Below are 27,353 nucleotides of genomic sequence, written 5' to 3'. Positions count from 1 at the left end.
CAGACATTACATCCAGGAACTTTGGATAGCGGCCTCATTTAAACCATGCAAACTTTTATGACCCTACCTCTGAAAAGAATTGAATCGAGAATTGTTAGGAACCGGAATCGCTCAAATTTGAACTATGCCCAGCCCTAACTATACAGTGGTGTGAAAGAGTGTTAAATCAAACTTTTTATAATTAAGGGAGATAAAAATCTTACATGGCCCTGTGTGGAAAAAGTGATAGCCTAAACCTAATAACTGGTTGCGCCACCCTTAGCAGCAACGACTGCAATCAAGCGTTTGTGATAACTTGCAATGAGTCTCTTACAGCGCTGTGAAGGAATTTTGGCCCACCCATCTTTGCTGAATTGTTGTAATTCAGTCTCAATGGAGTATTTTCCAGCAGGAAGCGCCTTTTTAAAGTCATGCCACAGCATCTCAATAGGATTCATTTCAGGACTTTGACTAGGCCACTCCAAAGTCTTCCTTTTGTTTTGTTTTGTCTTCAGCCACTCAGAGGTGGACTTGCTGGAGTGTTTTGGATCATTGTACTGCTGCAGAACCCAAGTTGGTTTCAGCTTGAAGTCACCAACAGACGGCCGGACATTCTCCTTCAGGATTTTTTGATAGACAGCAGAATTCTGTTTATCATAGCAAGTCTTCCAGGTCCTGAAGCAGCAAAACAGCCCTAGGCCAGCATATTTTACTGTTGCTATGATGTTCTTTTTCTGAAATGCGGCGTTACTTTTACGCCAGATCTAATGGTACACACACCTTCCAAAAAGTTAAACTTTTCTCTTGTCAGACCAGTATTTTTCCAAAGGTCTTGGGGATCATCAAGATATTTTCTGACAAAATTGAGACAAGCCTTAATGTTCTTTTTGTTCAGCAGTGGTTTCGATCTTGGAAGTCTGCCATGTTTGCCCTGTACCTTTCTTATGGTGGAGTCATGAACACTGACAGTGACTGAGGCAAGTGAAGCCTGCAGTTCTTTGGATGTTGTTGTGGTGTCTTTTGTGACTTCTTGGATGAGTCGTCGCTGCGCTGTTGGTGTCATTTTGGTTGGCCGGCCACTCCTGGAAAGGTTGAGCACTGTTCCATGTTTTGGCCATTTGTGGATAATGGCTCTCACTGCGGTTTGCTGGAGTCACAAAGCTTTAGATCTCAATTAATCTCAGTTATGTTTTAACGGACATTTTACTTGTTTCAGAATTATACAAATGTTTACAGAATAAATAGTTAATAGTGGGATAATTGTACGTTACTGAAATTGAGGTTGGAGGGTCAATTAATTGTGATTTTGATTTTTGCCAAAATCACCCAGCCCGACTAAGAAGTTATATATATGTCACAAAAAATGGAATCTCAGCTTTGTCATATAGGTGTAAAAGCTTATTATTAATGTCAACTTCACTCTTGGCTTTTTTCCCCCATTTTTGCTGTTTTTTTATTTTACAAATATTTAAACTTTTTTTCTTAAGTAATCTTTGTAAATTTACTTCTCTTAATATTATGATTTTATTCTCATTATGTTTTCCCCAATATTATGGGGTTTTTTTCGTGTTAGAATACGACTTTTTTCTAACTATTTCAACTTTCTTCTTGTAAATTTGACTTTATTCCCATAGCATCTTTTACTTTATTCTCGTAACATTATAACTTTTCCCCCACCTAATTTCCCAAATTATTTTGTTTTGTTACTTATAATATTCCGATTAAAAAAAAAAAGATTTTTTATTTAATATTTCAGCTCAATGTTACTAAAAGAGTATGTTTTATTTTTGTAAAATTGCTTTTTGTTTTCTTGTTTCATTACAATTGTTTTCTCTTAATATTTTACTTCATTTCTGTAAAATTACTGCTGATTTTTCCATTTTTACAGTGTTTTGTTCAATTCTATTTTTTGACTGTGATGCGGCTCAATGAAGAACAGCCGTGGTTTGCATATGGCCCCCAGGCCACACTTTGGAGACCCCTGCTTTAAAGTTTTCTTTAAAGTTTTCTTCTTTCAACTTGCGTGTTGCTGTGTTGTTTAAAGCATGGAGTAAAAAAAACAAACTCAATGACAAAGTTGTTTAAACGGAAAGAACATCCTCCCGTAGTCTTCTATCACTGAAGGATGACCTTGTGAGTTTCTAATGAAGAGGAAGCTGAATGTCCACAGCTAATGGTCCTCTTTCACTTTCATTTTGTGTCCATTACAAAGCCCCCACAGGAGTCCACTCCACTGTGTAATGAATAAAAGGCTTATAATTAGCATGAATGTAAGCAATGCTGAGTCTTTCCCATTGAAAGCCCTTTTAATGTTTCCCTGCTGCCCACAAATAACCAGCAGCCTTTTGAAGGCTACCAGCGACTGTGCGAGCATGTGAGTCGGTGCAAGTGTGTGTGTGTGTTTGTTTATCTCAACCTCATCCGGAAAGCCTTACCTTCCTATTTTTCTTCATCCGCTCATTGTGTCAGCCTGAATGCTTGGCCCTGCTCACTGAGATATCTGCTGACCTTTTTTTCTCCCCCTTTCATCTTTAAATTGTAGCACATCCTATTAATTTAGTACCTTTCGTCCATATTCCTCTCTGCGGCCACGCTCGCCGGGAAAGACACAGTGTGTCTGTGTGTGCGTGCGTGCGTGTTTCATAACAGGGCAGCTGTGTGAGTCACGTTTACTGGACTCATCTTCATTGTGCTTTACAGTGGAGGCAATCCAAGTTTTAAAGTTGAATCCATCATCTAAGCAGTGGTGTGAAGTGTTCCCCTGCAATGAATTTGTGTGGGTGGGTAACGGGTAACTAGGGGGTTAGATGATGTCATTTTCTAATTTGCATAATTTGCTGTGGTGCATGTGCATGTGATTGTAATAATGTCGTGGGAGAGACAAAACGTGACCGAAAAACATCCATCCATCCATCCATCCTTTTTCTATGCCGCTTATCCTCAGTAGGGTTGCGGGTATGCTGGAGCCTATCCCAACTGACTTCTTGCGAGAGGCGGGGTCACCAGCGAATTGCGGGGCATATGTAGACAAACAAACATTCACACTCACATTCATACCTATGGACAATTTAGAGTCACTAATTAACCTAACATGCATGTTTTTGGAATGTGGGAGGAAAACGGAGTACCCGGAGTAAACCCACGCACGCACGGGAAGAACATGCAAACTCCGTACAGAGATGCCCAATGGAGATTCGAGCCCAGATCTTTCAGATCTCCTGACTGTGTGGCCAACATGCTAACCACTCGGCCACTGTGTGGCCCGAGTGAAAAACATGAAAAGAGAAACAAATAACAAGCGTTCTTCTGTCGCTTCTTTTTTGCGTTTGTTTTAATGTCACAAACAAGACGGCGTGGTCTGTGAGTGCTCTTAGATGGATGAGGGGCCCAGAGCAGCACCCACTGCGCATTGAAAAGAGCAATACGGCGATATGCGCTTTCCTGTCACAGTCTCCCAAAGACTCCAAGAAGACTTGAAAAAGTTTTGGGTTAACGATTATTTTGTTAGTCGAGTAATCTGAAGCTTCTTGTTTTGAATAATTAAAAGATTAGGCCCTAGACCAGGGGTTCTCAAATGGTTTGAACCTGGAACCCGCATTTTCCAATGGCCATTAAGTCGGGACCCACTTTTATTTAAGTCATTTTTTTAAATTTGTATTATTATTTACACTTTTAAGTAATCTTAATTTATTTTTGGTATGTTTACACTTCATTAGGGGTGTAACATTTTGTTTTAATAACGATTTGATTCGTGTCACAATTTGTGGTTGCCGATTAGATTCAAGAGCGATTTTGGTTCATTAAGAACGATCCGAAACGATTGAGTAATTTGACATCGTTTCAGTAACTTTTTAGCAAAAAAATTCAACCAGTGTGACTGTGAAATAAATACATGGATACTGGACCGTGCAGTTTCCTAGATTCTAGTTTTTTTGAAAGGGAATCAGGTATAAATTATTAATAATGCTGACATACTTAAGAATAAATTATCACTGACTACAAAAAATGAGGTAAAAATGCAAAACAAAATCAGGATGTACAGAGGGTGGTATACCTTGTCATGATGAATTATTTACTTTAAATAGTGCAATCCAAAACTGCACTTTGCACCCAAAAGTGAGGTACATTATGCAAATTTCATAATTTCATCAGCAAATGAATGTTGTATGGTATCTTCAATTAGGTATTGAAACTTACTCACCTGTAACTGATAGCAGCAGGGGCTTTTTTTGTGCTGATAGTCTTCCTGAACAGAGCAGCCATGTGAAAGAACGATGCAGCAACTAGCAAGTAATTTGGCCTCCTAGTACCTTTTGCCGCTGAAAGGGTTGAGATGGGTCCTCCATCTTGATGACGCACTTACCAGATACACTGAACAGGGTACCGTGATGTGGTGGGTTTATGATAAGTTTTGATAATGATGAGACCAAACCTGGAGAGCAAACAGATACACTCATGGGAAAAATTATTAGACAACCCTTGTTTCTTCAGCTTATTGATCCATTTTAATGCCTGATACAACTAAAGGTACATTTATTAGAACAGATATAATGATGATAACAAATATAGCTCATAAGAGTTTAATTTAAGAGCTGATATCGAGCAACTTCCATGGTTTTCTTGATAATAACCAAAATCACTTAAGTTCTTACATGAATAGCTAAAGCATTGTACTGCCAAAAAAAATGTAACTCTTTTGAGGTGTTTTGGTTGTCATTGTTATATTTGTCCAAACAAAGGTGCCTTTAGTTGTATCAGGCATTAAAATGAACAAGAAACTGAAGAAGCAAAGGCGGTCTAATCATTTTTTCCACGACTGTACTTTGCATGTGAAGTAGGAGTGTGACAATATCTCGATATGGCGATATATGGCGATATTTTATCTCCCGATCCATTATTGATATGCGCCCGCCAAGTAAACTCACTCATTATTACTTCCTTTTGCGCAATTCCTTGGCGGTCCGCTAGGGACCCGCCTCGCGGGAGCGGCGGAAAAGTCGGCGGAAGTCGGCAAGCGAAGTAAACACACAACAGGAGAGAACATTGCGGACATGAGCGGAAAGCAGAAGTTGAAAGATACACCGGCAGCCTACAAGTCTAAAGTGTGGACGCATTTCGGGTTTTACAGTACTGATGGTGTAAAAAAGCTGGAGAAGGACTTTGCTACATGCAAGAACTGTTTCACAAAAGTTACGTATATTGGAAACACAACGAATATGCACAGCCACTTGCAGCGCCATCACCCAGAGCTAGTAAGCCAAAAAGCCGTGGCCAGACCACCGTGGGGGCTCTACTTCAAGTAAAACTCCCTTTCAACTCCCCCAGGTCAAAGTCGATCACTCACGGTATATCTGTGTATATTCGCAAGGATCTGCGGCCGTACAGTGTTGTCGAGAATGATGAGTCTCGCTTTATGATGCGCACTTTGGAGCCACGCTACGAAATACCAAGTCAAAAACATTTCAACAAAAGCTTGTTTATAAAATTTTGTTGGTTCCCTCAAAATGTGCAGCTAGACGCCTTGTAGTAAATTTGCACTTTACACCAGTGTTACACAGAAATGGTGTCACTGTTTATAAAATAAGCTGTAGTGAATGAATCGTTACACCCCTATACTTTATTTACAGTGTTCCATCCATCAATTTTCCTCCGCTTATCTGGGTCCGGGTCGCGGGGGCAGTAGTCAGTAGGGAAGTAGGGAAGTAGGGAAGCCCAGACTTCCCAGTCCCCAGCCACCTTCTCCAGCTCCACCGGGAGGACACCAAGGCATTCCCAGGCCAGCTGTGAGACATAATCCCTCCAGCGTGTCCAAGGTCTTCCACGGGACCTTCTCCCAGCTGGGCATGCCCGAAACACCTTACCAGAGAGGCATCCAGGAGGCATCCGGACTAGATGCCCGAGCCACCTCAACTGGCTCCTCTCGATGTGAAGGAGCAGCGGCTCTACTCTGAGCTCCTCACGCTATCTCTTACGGTGAGTCCAGCTGCCCTACGGAGGAAATTCATTTCAGCCGCTTGTATCCACGATCTCGTTCTTTCGGTCACAACCCAAAGCTCATGACCATAAATGAGGGTGGGAACACAGATCGACCAGTAAATTGAAAGCTTTGCCTTCCGGCTCAGCTCTTTTCACCACGACGGTCCAGTACAGCGACCGCATTACTGCAGACACTGCGCTGATTCGACCTCACGCTCCAACCTTCCCTCACTTGTGAACAAGACCCCGAGATACTTGAACCACCTGGGGCTAGACTTCATTCCCAACCCGAAGGGAGCAATCCACTCTTTTCCGACTGAGAACCATGGCCTCGGATTTTGTTACACCCCTACTTTTAAGTCTTTTTTGTTTATTTAGTTATTCATTCATTTATTTATGTAATTGTGTTTGTGTAAATGTATTTGTTTTTTCAAATTGCCTGTCATCTTTTGAAACATTAATACACTTAATTACATACAGTATATCCAAGGTCCATTTTAGAGGAATTTATTATGCCATTTTGTCAAAGAAATGAGGAAGAACATGATCAACTTCTTGCATACAAATAATGCGTAAATTAAAATTAAATAACTAAAAGACCACAAAATCAGATATTTCACTTGAAGTCAGACATGAGTTGTATATTATATATTTTAATGGATCTTTTGACTTGCTATCTGCGACCCACCAGTTGAGAACCACTGCCCTAAGATGGACCAAATCCATATGATTAGCACGTATGATGGCCATGGCTGATTTTTTTTGTCCATCCTCGGCACATTTTAAAAATACAATTCAACGAGAAAGCTAACAAAAACACCAAGAAAAATGGAAAAAGAACAGTTATTTTGCCAGAACAAAGTATAAATTTTAGAATAATGTCATAATATTAATATGAAAAAATATCTGCAATAATTTTTGCAATATTAACAACAAAAATGAACAAATGTGCAATTTTTGGAAAATTAGGTGAGGAAACAGGTGTGATATTATGAGAATAAAGTCACAGCGTTATTTTTAAATTACAAGAAAATATTTGTAAAATTTAAAAAATATGTAAAAAAGGAAGAGCGAGCAGTGGAGAAAAAGTACACTTTATTGCCAATTGATTTGTAACATGTCATAAAAGAGGCTAAATGTCCATCACTGTTTTCCATAGTCAAAGCCAATGTGTGGGAATATCTTGTTTTTGCCTAAAACACTGCTTTTATGGATGACTAAGGAAATTAAAAAATGTTAACATTTGAGAGGCTAAAATCGGAGGATATTAAAAATTTTACATAAAAAGAATAAATGGAAATACCAAAATAGTTGTCGATTAATTGGATAACAGGGTTCCCCGAGGATTTTCTGAAGCTGCGGTAGTGGGCTGCATGGGACTGCCGTTGCTATGCCGTGCCACTGCTGCATCTGCAATTCTTACTATTACAAGTAATATATTTAAATTACTTATTTGTTAGCTTATTTATTTTAAGTTTTTCAAACATTGCAAAACTGTTAATGGCAAAGTTGCAGAGAGCACTTAAACTGAGAGTCTAAAATGTCGAGCCTATTTTTGTTACCTGACACATTTAGTCTGTGACTAGTACAGAAGTACAACATTTTGTACAATTTGACACAAACCTAAATTAAATCTGATGCCTGTTTTAGAGTAATCCCAATACAGGGGAAATTAATTGTTCAATAATATATTTTTTTAGTTCAAAATAACACAATTAACAAAAATAAAATAGCAATTTAATTATTTTTGTTATAGAAAGCTGTCCTGTACAAACAGTATAAATCTAAGGTTATGATACACACAAAAAATGATGGGTTGAAAATAATTCAGCTGTTACCCACTATAGCACCATCCCAGCGTTAGTTGTTTTGACCCAGCAGATTGGGTTAGTCCATTTTACTACTTTATTTACAAAGCACATCTCCACTCAGCGTGCTCATTTGTCATTAAATGCAGGTGTTATGTTTGAATAGAACACTTATAAAAATACTAAGAGCCGAAGCAAATATTCTTGGGTGAACTACTTAACATCAGCCAGTGAACGACTGCTAGCAAACGAGCTACCTGTTGGAGACACACTATGTGTTTACGTTGAACACACAACTAATTGTTTTGAAGACAAGCCAGAAGTATTATAATGATAACAAGAGAGCAAGATTGTTAAGTGACACTTTTAAAAAAAGTAAGTTAGCATGAAAGTGAGACGAAAACGAGCTACCGAGCTGCCGCCAGAGAGGCAGTGGCACACACATGCGCAAGTGCCAACAGGGCAGACAGGCGATTCCGGTGCATGTTTTTCAAATTGTTTTCAAACTAATTGGGGTAAATACAGTATGTGCAAAAATAATGTGTGTATATATATATATATATATGTGTGTGTGTGTGTATATATATATATATGTGTATATATGTATATGTATATGTGTATATATATATATATGTGTGTATATATATGTGTATATACTGTATATATGTGTATGTATATATATATATGTATATGTATATGTGTATATATATGTATACGTATATATATATATATATATATATATATACTGCTCAAAAAAATTAAAGGAACACTTTGAAAACACATCAGATCTAAACTAGTGGAAAAATGATCTTGAATATCTTTCCTGATAATAATCGGGTGATGTATTAGTAACAAAATGATGCCACATAATTTGATAGAAATGAAAATGATCACCCCATAGAGGGGGGGAAATCAAAGACACCCCAAAAATGAAAGTGAAAAAATGATGCAGCACACTGGTCCATTTTGCCAAAATGTCATTGTAGCAACTCAAAATGATTCTCAGTAGTTTGTGTGGCCCCCACGTGCTTGTACGCATGCCTGACAACGTCGGGGCATGCTCCTAATGAGACTACGGATGGTGTCCTGGGGTATTCTTTTTTTTCCTCTACTGGTCAACATTCAAACGGGACGCCAACCTGTCTATAGAGGCCACCTGTCTATAGCGGCCACTTTCGCAGACTCCCTCTAGTGGCCGCTATAGACAAGTTTGACTGTATATACAGTAGACGCCCCTACAACATAAATAATCCGTTCCGAGAACCTTTATGTTATAGGGATTTTATGTTATAAGAAGCGTAAAATACATAGTAAATAGCATAATCCGTTCCAAGATCTTCCAAAACTCACCCCTTTGGCACTTCAAAATATTCAAAGTGCACCAAATATGGTGGGAAAATATAAGAAAACATTAGCATTAACATAGTACAGTAACATTCCAATATAAAATAAGGTAATAAGATTACTGTAAATGAATAAAACTGAAAAACAAAAACAATCTTACCGTTCACCAGATGTCTTGATCAGGAGCGCAAGTGGAGGCAGGAAGGAGGAGGAGGACTAGCCTGAGTCGAAACGCGACTCAAAGAGTCTAAGAGTCAGCTGGTCTCACAGACAAACGCACACGCACTACAAGATAATGCTGTGTGCAAAATTTTAATTTGTAACTTAACTTAATTGTTTAAGTTAGTTTCAGGCGGGCTACGAAGAGGAAGGAGTTTGAAGGGACAAGCCTGTCTCACACAAACTTACGTACGTGCTGTATAACTCAGCCAATGAGATGAGAGCGTAGGCAGTGCCCCGATAATCAGCCAATGAGATGAGAGCGTAGGCGGTGCCTCAAAAATCAGCCAATGAGAGCGTGATGCGTCAGAAGGCGTCACCAAGTGTTAGTCTGAACTTGCACCGATTTGAGGCATTAATAAAGTTGATTGGAAAAAAAAAAAGACTTGCACAGACTTGACACTATATATATATATATATATATATATATATATATACAGACCCTTTCCAAAAAATTAGAATGTCATGGAAAAGTTGTTTAATTTCCATAATTCCATTCAAAAAGTTAAACTTTCATAGATTATAGATTCAGGGCCCACAATTTAAACGATTTCAAGTGTTTATTTGTTTATTTTTACGTAATTTGGACTTCCAGCTCATAAAACCCACGAAAACAGGAATGCAAAAAATTAGAATACTGTGAAGAAATCACCATTTACTTCTCAGTTTTTGCAGGAAAAAAAGAAAGAAATTAGGATCACATCAAATCAATCAAAATATGGTACTTTCAAAACGATGTGTCAATCTTCAATACTTGGTTGGGAATCCATTTGCCTTAATCACTGCCTCGATGCGACGTGGCATTGAAGCAATCGGCCTGTGGCATTGCCTGGGAGTTATGGAAGCCCAGATTTCCTTGATGCTTGCTGTCAGCTCTTCTTTGTTGTTGGGTCTGGTGCCCCTCATTTTCCTCTTGAGAATACCCCATCGATTCTCAACGGGGTTTAGGTCCGGTGAGTTGGCTGGCCAGTCAAGCACTGTGATGGCATGGGCATCAAACCAGGTTTTGGTGCTTCTGGCGGTATGGGCAGGGGCCAGGTCCTGCTGGAAGATGAAATCTGCATCTCCATACAGATCCTCTAAAACATTCTGGTAGACTGTTGCGGTGACCTTGGATTTAAGAAAGCACCAACACCTGCACCAGACATTGCACCCCAAATCATGACGGACTGTGGATATTTCACACTGGATCTCAGGCAGCTTGGGTTCTGTTCCTCACCCGTCTTCCTCCAAACCCTTGGACCTTGATTCCCAAATGAAAGGCACACTTTACTTTCATCGGAAAAGAGGACCTTGGACCACTGGCCAACAGTCCAGTCCTTCTTCTCCTTGGCCCAGTGGGGACGCTTCCTACGTTGGCTCAGGTTCAGAAGTGGCTTGACCCGAGGAACCCGACAGTTGTAGCCCATCTCCCGGATGCGTCTGAATGTGGTGGTTTTTGAAGCTGTGACTCCCGCCTCATTCCACTCTTTCTGGATCTCTGCCAGATTCTTGAATCTTCCGTTTGATAATCCGCTGAAGCCCACGGTCATCTCTTTTGTTGGTGCATCTTCTCCTGCCACATTTTGCCCTTCCTCTAGACTTTCCATTGATATGCTTGGACACAGCACTCTGTGAACAACCAGCCTCCTTAGCTATGAACTTTTGTGGCTTACCCATCCTATGGAGGGTATCAATGATGGTCTTCTGGCCAGTTGTCATGTCTGCAGTCTTCCCCATATTGAACCCAACTGAGACAATTGAACCAAACTGAAGCTATTTAATGACACCTGGGGAAGCCTGTGCAGGTGATTTGAGTTTAGTAGATGATTAGTGTGTGACACTCAGTTTAAAACATTCATCCCCTGCAAAATTTGGGCAGATTTCTTCACAGTATTCTAATTTTTTGAATTCCTGTTTTTGTGGGTTTAATGAGCTGGAAGCCCAAATTATGTAAAAATAAACAAATAAACACTTGAAATCGTTTAAATTGTGGGCCCTGAATCTATAATCTATGAAAGTTTAACTTTTTGAATGGAATTATGGAAATTAAACAACTTTTCCATGACATTCTAATTTTTTGGAAAGGGTCTGTATGTATATATATATATATATATATATATATATATATATATATATATATATATATATATATATATATTACTTAACATTGTTAAGTAATATAGTGTGACGGCTTTTATTTTGTAGTGGCAGTGCGCCACGATCAAATTACATGTAGTGGAAATCCTGGATAAATTATTTGTGGGCTTCTATTGTAACTAGCCTCTTTTGTGAAAGTATTTAGAGAGGTCTGAATACTTTTTAAATATCAGGCCCATTATAATGTGTTTATGAGCAAGGGCAAACAGATAGCGCCATATTTATTTGTGGCGGTCAGTGCGTGTCATGTTTTGTTTTTTTCCTGCAATGTATTAGTTTGGCATCATATTTTGACCTACGCTGGATTTTTAGCGTGCTTAATAACCAATGAAAAAGTTGTAAATATCAAAGGGCTCTTGTATTTTGAAAGTTGTATGGTAAACTGGATGCTTGGCGTGTATCCAAGAAAACGGTGGTTCTCAACTGGTGGGTCGGGATCCAAAAGTGGGTCGCCGATCCACAGACAGCAAGTCAAAAATTACATTGAAATATGAAATATACAACTCATGTCTGACTTCAAGTGAAATATCAGATTTCTTTTTGATATTTGATTTTAATTGATGCATTATTTGTATGCATGCATTTATGTTCTTCAATTCCTTAATAAATTCCTCTAAAATGGACTTGGACATGTAATATTAGTATTATTAATATAGTATTGTATATGTAGTATTAATGTTTCAAAAGGTGACAGGCAATAAAAAAGTACATTTACACAAATACAATTACTTAAATTAATTAATTAATAAATAAGACTTTGAAGTGTAAAAGATGGTAAAATAAATAAAAATGACTTTAAAGTTTATAAAATAATAAAACTAAAAATGATTTAAATAAAAGTTTAAAAATTATTTCCAAAACTAAAAATGACTTAAATTAGTGTAAAATAAATAATAAAAATAAATTTGAATGACTTAAAAATGTAAATAATAATCTAATAAAAATAATCAATAAAAAAATACAAATAAAAAATAAAACTGTCATAAATAAGTGTAAAAAAATAATAAAAAAAAATACATTCAAATGACTTACATCTTAATAATAGCAAAATAAAAATAAAAATGGCTTAAATAAAAGTGTAAAAAAAACACCAAAAATAAAAATGACTTCAATAAAAATGTTTAAAATAATAAAAGTAAATATAAAAAAAAGGCTAAAATAAAAGTCTTAATGACCGTTGGAAAATGTGGGTACCAGGTTGAGACCATTTGAAAAACCCTGGTATAAAATAGCCAACACAATTACACCACTCTTCACAGAAAGTAAAACACAGAATATTTGGAAAGAAGAAAACTTGGTGAGAAGGTGAGCGACAGGCGGCCTTTGTTTGGCCTTGATGGAAAAATCTGGCAGTTTTGTTTTTTTGCTTTTATAGTTTCGCCCCCTTTCATTCCAGTCCTTTTAAGATCAGAGTCCTTGTAAGCTTTTGTGATTTGGGAACAAGTCCTTGGTGATTTATTCTGAAAACTCACAGCGGTGTGGCAAGCGCAGCTGGAAGTGTGCGTCAACAATCATTAAACAACGTTTTATTTCTAATTCCGGCAACACGCTGGTCTTCCTTTCATTGTCATTCAACAACCTCATGAAGAACTGAATATACAGTACTTTATTGGCTATTCAACACACCAAAATGCACAATGAATGGAGGCTATAATCTTATCTCTTAAGTTTAGACACATCTGTATGAAAGGAAATATTGCGTGATTATCACATTATTATCATAGCAGTGTTTATTTTGGTCTCAAAAATTAAAATTGACAATAATATCTAGGGGTGTCACGAGACTCTCCACATGAAAAGACGATACACAAGATTGGGTCTATGAGATTTTAACAAGGCGAGATTTTAACATTACTTTTAAGAAAAAAATGAAAAAATATTTTTAGAAATGTCAATATATTGCAAACTACTAATTGAATTTTTACTAAGTTATACTGTTCTAGACTGTGTGTGTATGCTAGAGGCACCGCCTCCACCCACCTAGAGAGACGGTATGACAAAAGGGCTGACTCCGTTCAAACCATTGTTCTATGGAAAAAACGGGCCAAGGTGCTGAGTTAACCCTCTTCCTGCCTGTTGAAGGCAGGAAATGAGGAAAAATAGACACGCATGCACATGGGAATGTTTTGAAGCCGGCATTATTGACTTAATTTTCATTTATTGTGTGATGAATTTATTTATTTATTATCGTCCCAGCCCTAGTGCCCACGAGACAGGTTTTTTTCTAAACGAGAAATCTTGTCACGTACTAATCTCGCGAGATCTTGTGACACCCCTAATAATATCGTTTCGTGTCAGTTTGTGGGGCAATAAACATTTCAAAATGCACCTGCATTGTTTTGTGATGCGGTTAAATAAAAGTTTGATTTTCATTGTACTTTTCTTAAAATGAATTTTTAAATCTCGTCTTGTCTAAATGTAGCAATGCGTGGTCATGCTAATGTCAAAGAATGCTCATGCAGAAGTTTCTGCAGGCTCCAGATCCCTTGACTGTATCCGCAGCTCGTCTCCGTTACGCTCGGTTATGGTTCATAGTAGAACGCCACCCCATCCTCTCTGTTGCTTCTCTGCTGTGTTTGTCAGTCGACAAACGTGCCGACTGCCAAGCAGTGAGAAAATGAGTTTTGGAGTGGAGGCGTGATGGCTGAAAGGCTTGTCACTGGGTTCCACGGGGTTAGTTTGGGTGGTGGGTGGGGTGGCGGATGATTTTCAGTACCTGACAGACTCACTAAATGCCTCAGTGTGATCATCTCACACACACAAAACACATGTGCTCAAACGCAGACAAACCAAAGTGGCGACATTATGAATCATAAATAACAATCAGAGGATGTTTTTCTGCCGCAGGTGAATCTGGGCAGCCATCAGTACCTCTTCACGGTGGATGTCAATCCCACCGAGATGCCATGTCTTTGCTTGCGGCACGACGTGGACGCTCTACTGTGGCAACCACGGCCCGACCAGCCCGCCGACATGTGGGAGCACGTCGCCACCTTCAATGCCCTGGGTAAGACGGACCCCGTGTTATTTATATGAGTACCCACCTGGACAAAGATTGCAGAGTTTTTATTTGTTGTGGCCCGCGACGAGTACATTTGGACCGCCAGAACTAGATTTGGTGGGGGGGGTTTTTGTTGTTTTTTGTTTTATTTTTACAAACACATTATAATGGCCTAGTCTGTGTAGCTTGTCATTCCAACTTCGTACAGTAGATGGCGTCATGACTCAAGTGAGGATAGCTGTTTCACCTTGCTCTTAACACTGCAGATTTGTTGCTGTGGACTTGCATTACATGCAAAACACATAAGGGTATGATTAAACATTGATGACATTTATTTTTAATCTCTTGGACTGCTTCCTGATCCTCTTTCAGTACCATTTAATTAACCGGCATGATGTTTACTTTCTGTGTGCCGCCGCCGGAAGCCGTTTAATTCCCGTTTGACGGCTACGGCATTTTCATTATTAGTCTGAGCGGTTTCCTCGTTTGCTGCCGGCATGTTGCTTGCCGTTTGAGCGCACACTTACACTGTGCGTGCGTGTGTATGTATATGTGTGTGTATTTTTTTATTACTGTGAGTGTTTAGAAGAGATTTTATGGTAAGACAGGGCTTTCAAAAGTACGGCCCAGGGGCCATTTTCAGCCAGCAGCTCGTTTTTGCATATTCTGAAAATGAGATGAATTACCGGTGGTCCGAGTTTCGTTGTTTCATGGTTATGTTGGACTCCCATAAATTAATCAAAAACTTTATTTGGCCCACAAACATGGGACTTGCTTGAAGTACTTGCAGTGGAAGGAGGACTGTCACGAACATCATTAAGGATAAAGATGTTAGGAATGGAAGACGAGGAGACAGTCAAGCATTTATTGCAAAAACGACGACTGAACCACGCCAAAACATCAGCAAATTCAACTGTCTTCTCTGCTTGTCTCCTCCTCATACACGCACATACACGACTCATTCACAAACATTCGGAAATCAGAGAACTCCTAAAAACACTATACATACCGCTAGGACGCTACACTATCCTTAAGCATCTTTACAGAATGTCCTCCTTTGAAAGTGACAGTAATAACTAAGCTGCAAAAAAAAACATAATTTTTGTAACAAAAAGTTGAAATATTAAAGAATGTCTCTCATAATATTAGTAATGTTAGTAATATTATGAGAGACAAACAAAACAATGAATAAAGTTGTAATTTTTGGAAAATTAGGTTGCGGAAAAAATTATAATGTTATGAGAATGAAGTGAAAATATTATGGGAAAGTTATGATTACAACAACGAAATTTACAAGAACAAAGTTGAAATAGTTGCAGAAAGGGACAAATCAGCTGTAGTTTTACGAGAATAAAGTCAAAATATTTAAAAAAACTTTTATTGTGACAAGAAAAAGTTTTACGAGAATAAACTCTTAATATTATGAGTTGAAATATTAAAGAAAAACATTTATTTTTTAAAAAGTTGAAATGTTATGAGATACAATAAATAAATAAATAAATAATATTTTTTTGAAAAATTAGGTTGGGGAAAAAAATTATACTATAATGGTAATAAAGTCAAATTATTATGGGAATAAAGTCTGAATACAGTAATCCCTCATTTATCGTGGTTAATTGGTTCCAGACCCGACCATGATAAATGAATTTCTATGATATATGAATCAATGTTAATAAATGGAATATTTTTGTAATTAGAACATAGGAAACCTGTTTAAAACCTTCTAAATATTTTTTTAAAATATTATCAGTGCCCTGTAGACATGAAATAACATAATCACCTTTACACTGATGTAACCAAATATTAAACATAGTACTGTACTGTAATATAAAATATAAACAATATGAATACATTTGACATAAACAAGACTGTAGAATAGGCAGCATGTTTAGAAGCCATGTGGAGTTTACATAAAAGTTCTCGGAAATCACTCACTCACAAGACCAATACTTTCCACTGTAGGAAGCACATGTGAGAGACCCAGCATGGTCAGGGTGAGCCAATCAGTGCCGAGGATACTGAACAATAACTTCCTGTGCTGTTTAGTATGTGTACCCAGACCTTGTATTTTCCTTCATTTAACAGTTTTTATGCTTGAAAATGCTGTATTTAGGCCAAGAATACAATAAATTTTCTTAAATATGCATATGACTAATAATGAGCCGTTGTCAACCACGAAACAGCCATCATTAATTCCTGAAAAACCTTGATACTGTGAGGGAGTGATAACGAACCGTGATATTGCAAGGGATTACTGTATTATGAAAAGATTATTTAAGAAGAAAGTTTAAATATTCGAAAATTAAAAAACAGCAAACATTTAAAAAATAGAGGGTAATTTTTTTCACCTATATCACAAAGGTGACATGCAGTTCTTTCTTGAAATATGGTATACACCGTAATAATAATGTATAAGCCACTACTTTTTTCTCAAACTTTGAACCCTGTGGCTTATACAGAGGTGTGGCTAATATGTGGTCATGTTGCGATCTCATGACCAGGGGCGGCCCTATCATTAAGGCAAAGTAGGCAATCACGTTAGGCCCGCAACCACCCCACCCCAACCAGCATGGGCCAGGGTCACCACAGCCAGCTGCAACCCCAACTATATTAAAACTATATTATGTAATTATGTTAGCATACTACACAAATAACAGAACAAAAAAGAAAGCCATCTGAAAGCTAAATACATATTATCTACCCCCTCTCCCCAACACTGTAATGGACTCTTCCATGATGACGAAAGACCGAGCAGCCAGGAATTTACGTGGTCCAGTCCAGTAGGTGGCGGCCGGTAATGCGCCTTAAAGTTGGTTTGCCAACCGTCATTAAACATCAAAGATATTGTGAGTTTGTGAGAAGCAAAGTGTGAAGTTACTTAAAATCAAGCAAGCTTACCAGAAGAGGAAAAAAAATATATTGTCTCATTACCGAAGGTCTCAAGATTCTTTACGTTGTTGGTACAAAAAATGTCAACGAGCCAGCGCTAGCTACCGTGGACTGTGAGCAGAGTTCAAGTCGGCTCTTTCAACACAAACTCTCCCCGTTTCTGTCTCTCTATCTCACACACATAAACACACACTACTCTGAGCTCCTCCCGGATGACCGATCTCTTAGGGTGAGTCCCGCCATCCTACGAAGAAAACTCATTTCAGCCACTTGTATCCACGATCTCGTTCTTTCGGTCACGACCCAAAGCTCATGACCATAGGTGAGGGTGGGAACATAGATCGAACGGTAAATTGAGAGCTTTGCCTTCCGGCTCAGCTCTCTCTTCACCACGACGGTCCGGTACAGCGACCGCATTACTGCAGACGCTGCACCGATCCGCCTATCGATCTCACGCTCCAACCTTCCCTCACTTGAGAACAAGACCCCGAGATACTTGAACTCCTCCACCTGGGGCAGGACCTCATTCCCAACCCGGAGGGAGCAATCCACCCTTTTCCGACTAAGAACCATGGCCTCAGATTTGGAGGTGCTGAGTCTCATCCCAGAAGCTTCACACTCAGATGCAAACTGTCCCAGTAAACGCTGCAGGTCACAGCCCGATGAGGTCATCAGGACCACGTCGTCCGCAAATAGCAGAGACGAGATCCAAAGGCCCTCGAACTGGACTCCCTCGACACCTTGGCTGCGCCTAGAAATTCTGTCCATGAACATAAACAGGCTTGACTTACTGTTGGCAATGCGAACCAGGCTCCTGCTCCAATTGTACAAGGACTGAATGGCACGTAATAGCGCGCCAAGTAAACAAGTGAATTTCCTTGATGTGGGATTAATAAAGTACAATGCAATACAATACTCCCGGAGCACCCCCCACAGGACATCGCGAGGAACACGGTCGAATGCCTTTTCCAGGTCCACAAAGCACATGTAGACCGGTTGGGCAAACTCCCAAGTACCCTCCAGTACCCTTGCAAGAGTGTAGAGCTGGTCCAGTGTTCCGCGACCAGGACGAAAACCACATTGCACCTCCTGTAGCCGAGGTTCGACTAACAGTTGTACCCTTCTCTCCAGCACCCTGGAATAGACTTGCCCAGGGAGGCTGAGGAGTGTGATCCCCCTGTAGTTGGAACACACCCTCCGCCCTTCTTGAAAAGGGGGACCACCACCCCAGTCTGCCAATCCAGAGGTACTATTCCCGACTTCCACGCAGTGTTGAAGAGACGTGTCAGCCAAGACAGTCCCTCAACATCCAGAGCCTTGAGGAATTCAGGGCGAAACTCGCCCACCCCCGGAGCTTTACCACTGGGGAGCGTTTTGACTACCCTAGATACCTCAGCCATGGTGATGGAACTGCCCGCGTTCGTGTCCTCAGCCTCTACTTCCTATGGAAGTTATGTCAGTGGAATTGAGAAGGGCCTCAAAGTATTCCTTCCACCGCCCAACTATATCCTCAGTAGAGGTCAGCAGGCCCCCGTCCCCACTGTAAACAGTGTGGACTGGGCACTGCTTCCCCTTTCTGAGGCGCCGGATGGTTTGCCAGAACCTCTTTGAGGCCGACCGAAAGTCGTGTTCCATAGCCTCACCGAACTCCTCCCACACCCGAGTTTTTGCCTCGACCACCACCGAAGCCGCGTGCCTCTTGGCCTGCCGGTACCTATCAGCTGCTTCAGGAGTCCCACAAGCCATCCATGCTCGATAGGACTCCTTCTTCAGCTTGACGGCAGCCCTGACCTCTGGTGTCCACCATCGGGTTCCGGGCTTACCGCCACGACACTGACCACCTTGCGGCCGCAGCTCCAATCGGCTGCCTCAGCAATGGAGGCACAGAAAAGAGCCTATTCGGACTAAATATCCTCGTCCTCCCCCGAGATGCAGGCGAAGCTCTGCCGGAGGTGAGAGGTGAAGACTCGACGAACAGGAGACTCTGCCAAACGTTCCCAGCACACCCTCACTACACGTTTGGGTCTCCCGGGTCTGTCCGGCATCCTCCCCTGCCATCTAATCCAACTCATCACAAGGTGGTGATCAGTTGACAGCTCAGCCCCTCTCTTTACCCGTGTGTCCAGAACATGCGGGCGCAGGTCTGATGATACGACTACAAAGTCGATCATATACCTGCGGCCTAGGGTGTCCTGGTGCCATGTGCACTTGTGGACATCCTTATTTTCGAACATGGTGTTTGTGATGGACAAACTGTGGTTCGCGCAGAAGTCCAACAACAACACACTGCACGGGTTCAGATCGGGGATGATATGATGCCCCTTTCAAGTTAAAGGTGATGGATTTGGCTGTCAGAGAAGGAACTGTGCAACGTTTGTGCAAGTACTTTAGTGGATCCTTACAGCGTAGAGCAGAAAAAACACGTCAACGGGTTTCGAAAGGCTGGGACTACTGCCAGATGAAGAAGAGGACACAAGAAACCCCCCCGAAAGAGACAGAGAGAGAGAGAGAGAGAGAGAGAGACTGACGATGTGTGTGACGATGTGTATGACGTTGTTCAATTTTGACACGGAAGTGGAAGACTTTCGTGGTTGTAGCTCCCAAGAGGATGGCGATGAATTACTTTTCTGGTAGGCTACTCTTATTTATACTCAGCAGAAATATAAACGCAACACTTCTGTTTTTGCTCCCGTTTTTTATTAATTGAAATCAAAGATCTAAAACATTTTCCACATACACAATATCACCATTACTCTTAAATATTGTTCACAAATCTGTCTAAATCTGTGATAGTGAGCACTTCTCCTTTGCTGAGATAATCCATCCCACCTCACAGGTGTGCCATTTCAAGATGCTGATTAGACACTATGATTAGTGCACAGATGTGCCTTAAACTGCCCACAATAAAAGGCCACTCTGAAATGTGCAGTTTTGTTTTACTGGGGGGGGGGCGCCACACGTTGTCAGCCATCTGCCCTGAACAGTGTAAACCAGGATTCAACCCTGAAGAGAACACCTTTCCAACATGCCAGACACCATCGAATGTGAGCATTGCCCACTCAAGTCGGTTACGACGACGAACTGGAGTCACGTTGAGCCGGGCTGATGAGGATGACGAACATGCAGATGGGCTTCCCTGAGATGGTTTCTGACAGTTTGTGCAGAAATTCTTTGGTTATGCAAACCGATTGTTTCAGCAGCTGTGGAGTGTCTGGTCTCAGACAATGTTGGAGGTGAACATGCTGGATGTGGAGGTCCTGGGCTGGTGTGGTTACACCTGGTCTGCGGTTGTGAGGCTGGTTGGATGTACTGCCAAATTCTCTGAAACGCCTTTGGAGACGGCTTATTGTGGAGAAGTGAACATCCAATACACGAGCAACAACTCTGGTTGACATCCCTGCTGTCAGCATGCAAATTGCACGCTCCCTCAAATCTTGCGACATCTGTGGCATTGTGCTGTGTGATAAAACTGCACATTTCAGGCCTTTTATTGTGGGCAATCTAAGGCACACCTGTGCACTAATCATGGTGTCTAATCAGCATCTTGATATGGCACACCTTTGAGGTGGGATGGGTTATCTCAGCAAAGGAGAAGTGCTCACTATCACAGATTTAGACAGATTTGTGAACAACATTTGAGAGAAATGGTGATATTGTGTATTTGGAAAAAGTTTTAGATCTTTGAGTTCATCTCATAAAAAATGAGAGCAAAAACAAAAGTGTTGCATTTGTATTTTTCGGCACTGTTTAACTAGCCACTACCAGTGTTCCACCACTGTTTGGCACACACTGTTTGCAAAAAAAACATTTATTTTATTGAAAGTTTTAAAAATCTTTTTGTGTAATATATTTCTGTGCACGAAGTATCCCATTTCGTGACATGGACACCTGCGGCTTATAGTCCAGCGCAGCTTATATGTTTTTTCCTCTAAATTTCGGGAGCACGGCTTATACACCAGTGCGGTTTATACACCAGAATTTATGGTAACGTCTTAGCATATATGTCAAAGTGGCCCTTGCATCCTTTCATTTTTTTGTATGCGATACTCGCTGGAAAAAGTTTGGACACGCGCGTATTGATCATCAATTTCGACCATGAATGTGAGCAAATAATTATGGATCAAGCTAATCAAACGTGTTTTTTTGGGGAGAGCTGGAGGCTCACAAACTTTATTATTCTTTATTAGGAAGGGGATGAGTAAAAGTTGGCAGATGGGAAAGGAGGACTGCGGGGGCTAATCCCATTTTAGTAGAGTGAAAGATAATTGGTTTTTCAGCAGTACACGCGCCACCTCAGTCCACAAAGCTTTTGTCCCTTTGTCATGTGACACGCTGACCTCCCGCTTCAACATTGTGTGTTTGTGTGTGTGTGTGTGTTTGCGTGCATGTGCGCGCGCATGTGTGTGTGTGTGTGTGTGTCTCCTCCGGTAGGCTACGTGCAGGCCTCCAAGCGGGACAAGAAGTTCGCCACGTGCGCCCCCAACTTCTCCTACGCCTCATTGTGCGAGTGCCTGCGGCGTGCCTTCATCTACCGGCAGCCATCCCCGGTGGACGGCGTCCTCTTCAACCGGAAGCAGGGGCGACAGGTAGGACAGGTTGCCAAGCAACAGGTGGCCAGCCTGGACTCTGAGAAAAGCATCCTGGGCTTCAGGGCCTCCAACGAGAGGCTGTACATCCTGACCGCCGCTCACATTTTTGTGCTGAAGGTTAATAATAATTAGATGTGAGGTTGAGCATCCTCAAAGCCACACCATTTAAAAGAAATGACTCTACAGTACATCAGGAGTGTCCAAAGTGTGGCCCGGGGTATTTTTTTCTTAGCCCTCAACATATTGTAAAAATAAATTGATTATCATTGAGATCATCAATATTGCACTAATGTGTTGTGTCACCTATAACTCAAAGCTATAATGTTTTGTTCAGATAGCTTAGCGTACATGTTGGGGTTTTTTGGACACCCCTGCTCAACACAGCCTGAAAGTCTTCCATGTAAAATGTCTGCTTGCATTAGGTGAATGAACAAAACGCCACGTTCCAAAGGAGACCAGTGGCATTAGATAACTACATCACGTCTTTAAGTGAATGAAATCCACACACTAACTTTAATCTAAACTGGCGTCTCGTCAATGCAGGATTCTCTTTCCGCCATTATTCCACGTATTCATCATTTCCTACCCTTCCACTTCTCCATTTGATTTGTTAACGTTTCTTCTGGTGGAATCCCCTGAGCTGGACTCCTTCCACCATTGCCGCTTTGACAGAATTTAAGCCTCATTTCCATAAATTTACCTCACGTTGCTTGGTACGTCCACCTCGATATGACTCAAAGCTATTATCAGCATGTTACGTACTCACTGAGATGTCTATGAACACTCACACACCCCTTGTGAGTGCAGTGCAGTGCGGTTCAGTACAAGCACAGTAATAAATTTTGTTAAATCAACATCTTGTTCAGTGTTTCCTACACCACTGCAGTCTACAGCTTGAGGATGTGCACTGAACAAATGTGGTCATTAGTACTCAAATAAGGTCAACTCTTACCTTTATGCATTCCCACCAAGTATCAGCATTTGGGACCAAATATGAGGGGACAGAAAAACTGTAAAAATACAATATAGCAGTCTATCTGCAGCGTGGGAGAAATTTAGCACACGCACACAACTATGGTCCGTTTAAGATGCCGCTGGCAGAAACACAATGAAACATAACAACATAAACATGCAAAAACTGGGGGATTTACAACTGTACAGTGTATTATTTTTTGAATGAAATAATGGCCCATATTTTCCAAATGTATACGCATTTGAATAAAATTTGATGTAGTTATTTACAAATGTTGCTGTTTGTGGTGGTTTGATTTATTTGAACATACATATGTTTTACTTTGTTATACATCACATATAACAATTCACAATTCCACATATCCAAAAGGAGTGGGAAGAAGCAGAGTTTATGCATCCTACCCCCTCTTTGTTTCACATCAATTGCAAATACATTTGTTCACTTCCTACCCAACATGTTCTGAAATACCATGACAACATGATAAAGCAATATAACAATGTATAAAATAAAAGTGCAGTGGTCATATGACATAGCATTGTACAGGTATTTCCCTATTGTTCAGGATTCTTCTTCCTGATACTTTGTATCAGCGGCTTGTATTATTTCTTGAAATTGATCATTTTAGTGCATTGTTCTTTATTTTAGTTCTTTACTCAGTCCTTTCCATAATTTTATTCTACGTACTAATATCCTGAAACTTTGTAACGTTGTTCGCTTGTAAATTTGTATGTGTTTTAAGTTTTTCATATTTGTCCTGTCTTGTTGAGAAGAATTGTACTACGTTTGGGTAGCAGGTTATTTTTTGCTTTATGCACAATTTTGCTGTTTGAAAGTTTACCAAGTCAGCAAATTTTAATAATTGTGATTTTATGAATAAAGGGTTTGGATGTTGGCTATCACCAGCATTATGGATTATCCGAACTTGACTGTTTTTGTCGCGCAGTTAGCGAGTGAAGTGTACTTTTATAGTTATTTCCCCATTCGCCACGCAATAAGTCAGATATGGTAAAACACTGGTTTCACCATACAACAATAGAGAGTATGGAGTGATTTTGGTCCAGAACAAATTTATCTTTATTCATTACAGAAGTATTTCTTGCCAGTATCTTGTATATTTTTAATGTAGGATTTCCAACAAATTTTGTCGTCTATTATAACGCCTAGAAATTTATTTTCATTCACCCTGCCAATGTCTACACTGTTTATTTGTATTTGCTCGTAAGTATCCTTTCTGCTATTAGCCAAATAGCATTATTGTAGTTAGGTTCAGGGATAGTCTGTTTTTATCAAACCGTCATTTCCTCTGTGACTTTTTTTATTAGTTCTTGCGTGCTTCCTCCAGAACAGAAAGCGGTAATATCATCTGCAAATCATTCTGGCTTTAGGTATTTCGTGACTTTGCAGATATCATTTATATATAGGTTGGACAGTTTTAGGTCCAAGTATTGACCCCTGTGGTACACCGCACAATATATTTAAACTTGCAGATGTATATTCTCAGGCTTCACATATTGCTTCCTGTTTGCTAAGTAGCGTTTATCATTATATTTCCTAACCATACCTTTTCTACTTTGTTAATTAAGATACAAGTGATTAATCGTATCAAATGCTTTTGTTAAATCCATAAGTACTACTCTCTGCGGTCTATAGCGTTGGTCATTCCTCGGTTATTTCAATTATTGCCGTAGAAGTTGAAATGTTCGCTCTTTACCCATATTGGCTGTCTGAATAATTCATTCTTATTTATAAATGTATCTAACCTGTTGTTGAATAGCGTTTCAATGATTTTCGAAAATTGTGGCAATAAAGAAACTGGTCAGTAGTTAGTGATGTTTGTCTCCAGTTTTGAAAATTGGTACTATTTTAGCATTTCATTTTGTTTGGAAAAATACCCATCTGAAATTCTAAATTACTGATGTACCACAATGGTTCCACAATCTCGTTAATGACCTTTTTTATCATTTCCATTTCGATTCCATTGCAATCAGTTGATGTTTTTGCTTTCATTGTGCCTGGAAGTGTCCCGCGGCCTGGTTTGGCCCTGCCCACGGACCGGTATCAGGCCACAGCTCGCTGATTGAGGATCCCTGGTCTACAGTAATTCCTCGTTTATAGCAGTTAATTGGTTTCAGACCCAACCGTGACAAGTGAGTTTCTGTCAAGTAGGGTTCCTTATTCATAAATTGAATATTTTGGTGGCCGCACGGTGGTCTAGTGGTTGGCCAACACAGTAACAGCCTGGAGATCAGGAAGACCTGGGTTCGATTCTCCCTTGGGCATTTCTGTGTAGAGTTTGCATGTTCTCCCCGTGTGTGCGTGGGTTTTCTCCGGGTACTCCGGTTTCCTCTCACATCTAAAAACATGCATGTTAGGTTAATTGGATACTCTAAATTGTCCATAGGTATGAATGTGAGTGTGAATGGTTGTTTGTCTATATGTGCTCTGTGATTGGCTGGCGACCAGTCCAGGGTGTACCCCGCCTGTCGCCCAAAGTCAGCTGGGATAGGCTCCAGCATGCCCCTGCGACCCTAAAGAGGAGAAGCGGTATAGAAAATGGATGGATGGAATATTTTGGTAGTTAAGAGCGTAGAAAATGTTTTTACAATCTCTAAAAAGGTTTTTTTTTAACATTATTAGAGCCCTCTAGACATGAAATGACAACCCTATCGTTACCTTTACACTTCTATTACCCAAAACAGGAGAGAGCACAGTTCCCTGCGGTGCTCCCGTGCTGATGGTCACACTGTCGGACCTGCAGTTCCCCAGTCACATGCACTAAGGTCTGCCAGTCAAGTACTCTGTGATCAATGCCACTAGGTGTGATCCTACTTCCATCTGTGTCAGTTTGTCCCTGAGGAGCTGAGGCTGGATAGTGTTGAAGGCGCCGGAGAAGTCCAAAAATGTAATCCTCACAGCACTTCTGCTTCTGTCCAGGTGAGACATCGGTGGAGCAAGCAGATGACGGCGTCCTCAACTCCCACGTTATCCCGGTATGCAAACTGGTCGAGTGCCTGGTGGGTCTGTGGCCTCAGGTGATAGAGCAGCAGCCGTTCCATGGTCTTTATCACATGCGATGTCAGGGCTACCGGCCTAAAGTCACTCAACTCAGCGGGATGTAGTCTGTGTGTGGGATGGGCTGGTCAAATCTGTTAAAAAACTGGTTTGCCCTCCTCACATCCCCCTCATTTTGGGCTCCTTTCTTTGAGCTGCAGCCTGTGATGGTCTTCATCTCCTACCACACGTCCTTCATGTTGCTGTTCTGCATTTTCTCTTCTATTCTCCTTCTGTGTACTGCTCCTTTGCTGCCCTTAGCTGGACTCTTAGTTCCTCCTGTACCCGCTAAGTGCTTGTGTGTCACCGTCTTTGAAGGTCTTCTTCTTCAGGTTCAGAAGGTTGATGTGACTTGTTATCCAGAGCTTGTTGTTAGCAAAGCAGTGTACAGTCCTTAGTGGCACAACAATGTTCATGCAGAAATTGATGCAGTCTATATTGTCACTTTGGGGGCCCTGCAATACATCCCAGGCCATGGTCTCGAAACAGTCTATTAGAGCCTGTTCGGCCTCAGGGGACCACTTCCTGAATAAGCATGTGGTTTTTGGTAATTTGGTAAATATCAGCCATTTAAAACCTACAAAAACTGATAACGACCTTCTAAATACGTTTTTTAACATTAGAGGCTTTAGGCATGAAATAACACCTCTGTAGTTACTGTTACACTCCTATTACCCAATACAGCATACACAGTAAGAGAAAATAAGCTATTTAAGACTTAGAAAACCTGTTTACGACCTTCTAAATATGTTTTTAACATTATTAGCACCCTCTAGAAATGAAAGAACACTTCTATAGTCACCTTTACACGCCTATTACCCAACTGCATTTATTTTAATTAACACGCAAAAATCTCATCAATCAAAAAGATGTCACCAACCTTGCTCTTCCCTGGTTGTAGCTCTGGAAAAGCCATGTTTTAATCCAATTACTTGTGTTCAATTGAATCCCACTGCCCTGCACTGTTTTCTTATTAGCAGCACAAGGCTGTTGTGTCGCCATCACTCATTTGCGTCACGTTCACGGCCTGTCAGCCAAAGTAAAGGTCCCAAGTGGCGTCGCCTGACAGAGGACGACACCTCTCGCCGGACAGGCAGAGGACGAGAGAGCGAGGCTTGCATCATGGCATCATTTGCACTCCAGAGACATTGGCGCTAATGCTTGTGCACTTTAATTCCGCTGGCTTGCAATTAGCCGGTGATAGAATTAGCATTTAATGGAGAGGAATTTGCATGCATCTGGAGCAGTGCTTCTCAAATACAACTTATGTCTGACTTTAATTAACTTTAATATTTAATTTTAATTGATCCGTTATTTGTATGCATGCGGTTTTCATGTTCTTCCTCAATTCCTTGACAAAATGCCTTAAAGGGATAGTTCAGATT

At 40.5% G+C, this 27,353-nt stretch overlaps 1 protein-coding gene across 2 annotated transcripts in view; it reads left to right on the top strand.

Annotated features, from left to right (window-relative positions):
* nudcd1 (NudC domain containing 1) overlaps positions 1 to 23,830 on the top strand; it is a 49,036-nt gene extending 25,206 nt beyond the window's left edge. Inside the window, exons 9-10 of one of the 2 annotated variants that reach the window (XM_054763673.1) lie at positions 14,313 to 14,472; positions 21,798 to 23,830. In XM_054763673.1, the coding sequence (XP_054619648.1) occupies positions 14,313 to 14,472; positions 21,798 to 21,985 (348 nt within the window). In that variant the 3' untranslated portion in view covers positions 21,986 to 23,830. Of the gene's footprint in view, positions 1 to 14,312; positions 14,473 to 21,786 lie in introns of both variants that reach the window. The other variant, XM_054763672.1, reaches the window with a different exon arrangement.
* Positions 23,831 to 27,353: the final 3,523 nt, after the last annotated feature.

The sequence above is a fragment of the Dunckerocampus dactyliophorus genome, chromosome 20 (genome assembly GCF_027744805.1).
Source record: "Dunckerocampus dactyliophorus isolate RoL2022-P2 chromosome 20, RoL_Ddac_1.1, whole genome shotgun sequence".
Classification (NCBI taxonomy): domain Eukaryota; kingdom Metazoa; phylum Chordata; class Actinopteri; order Syngnathiformes; family Syngnathidae; genus Dunckerocampus; species Dunckerocampus dactyliophorus.
This window is presented reverse-complemented; position numbering and strand designations above follow the sequence as displayed.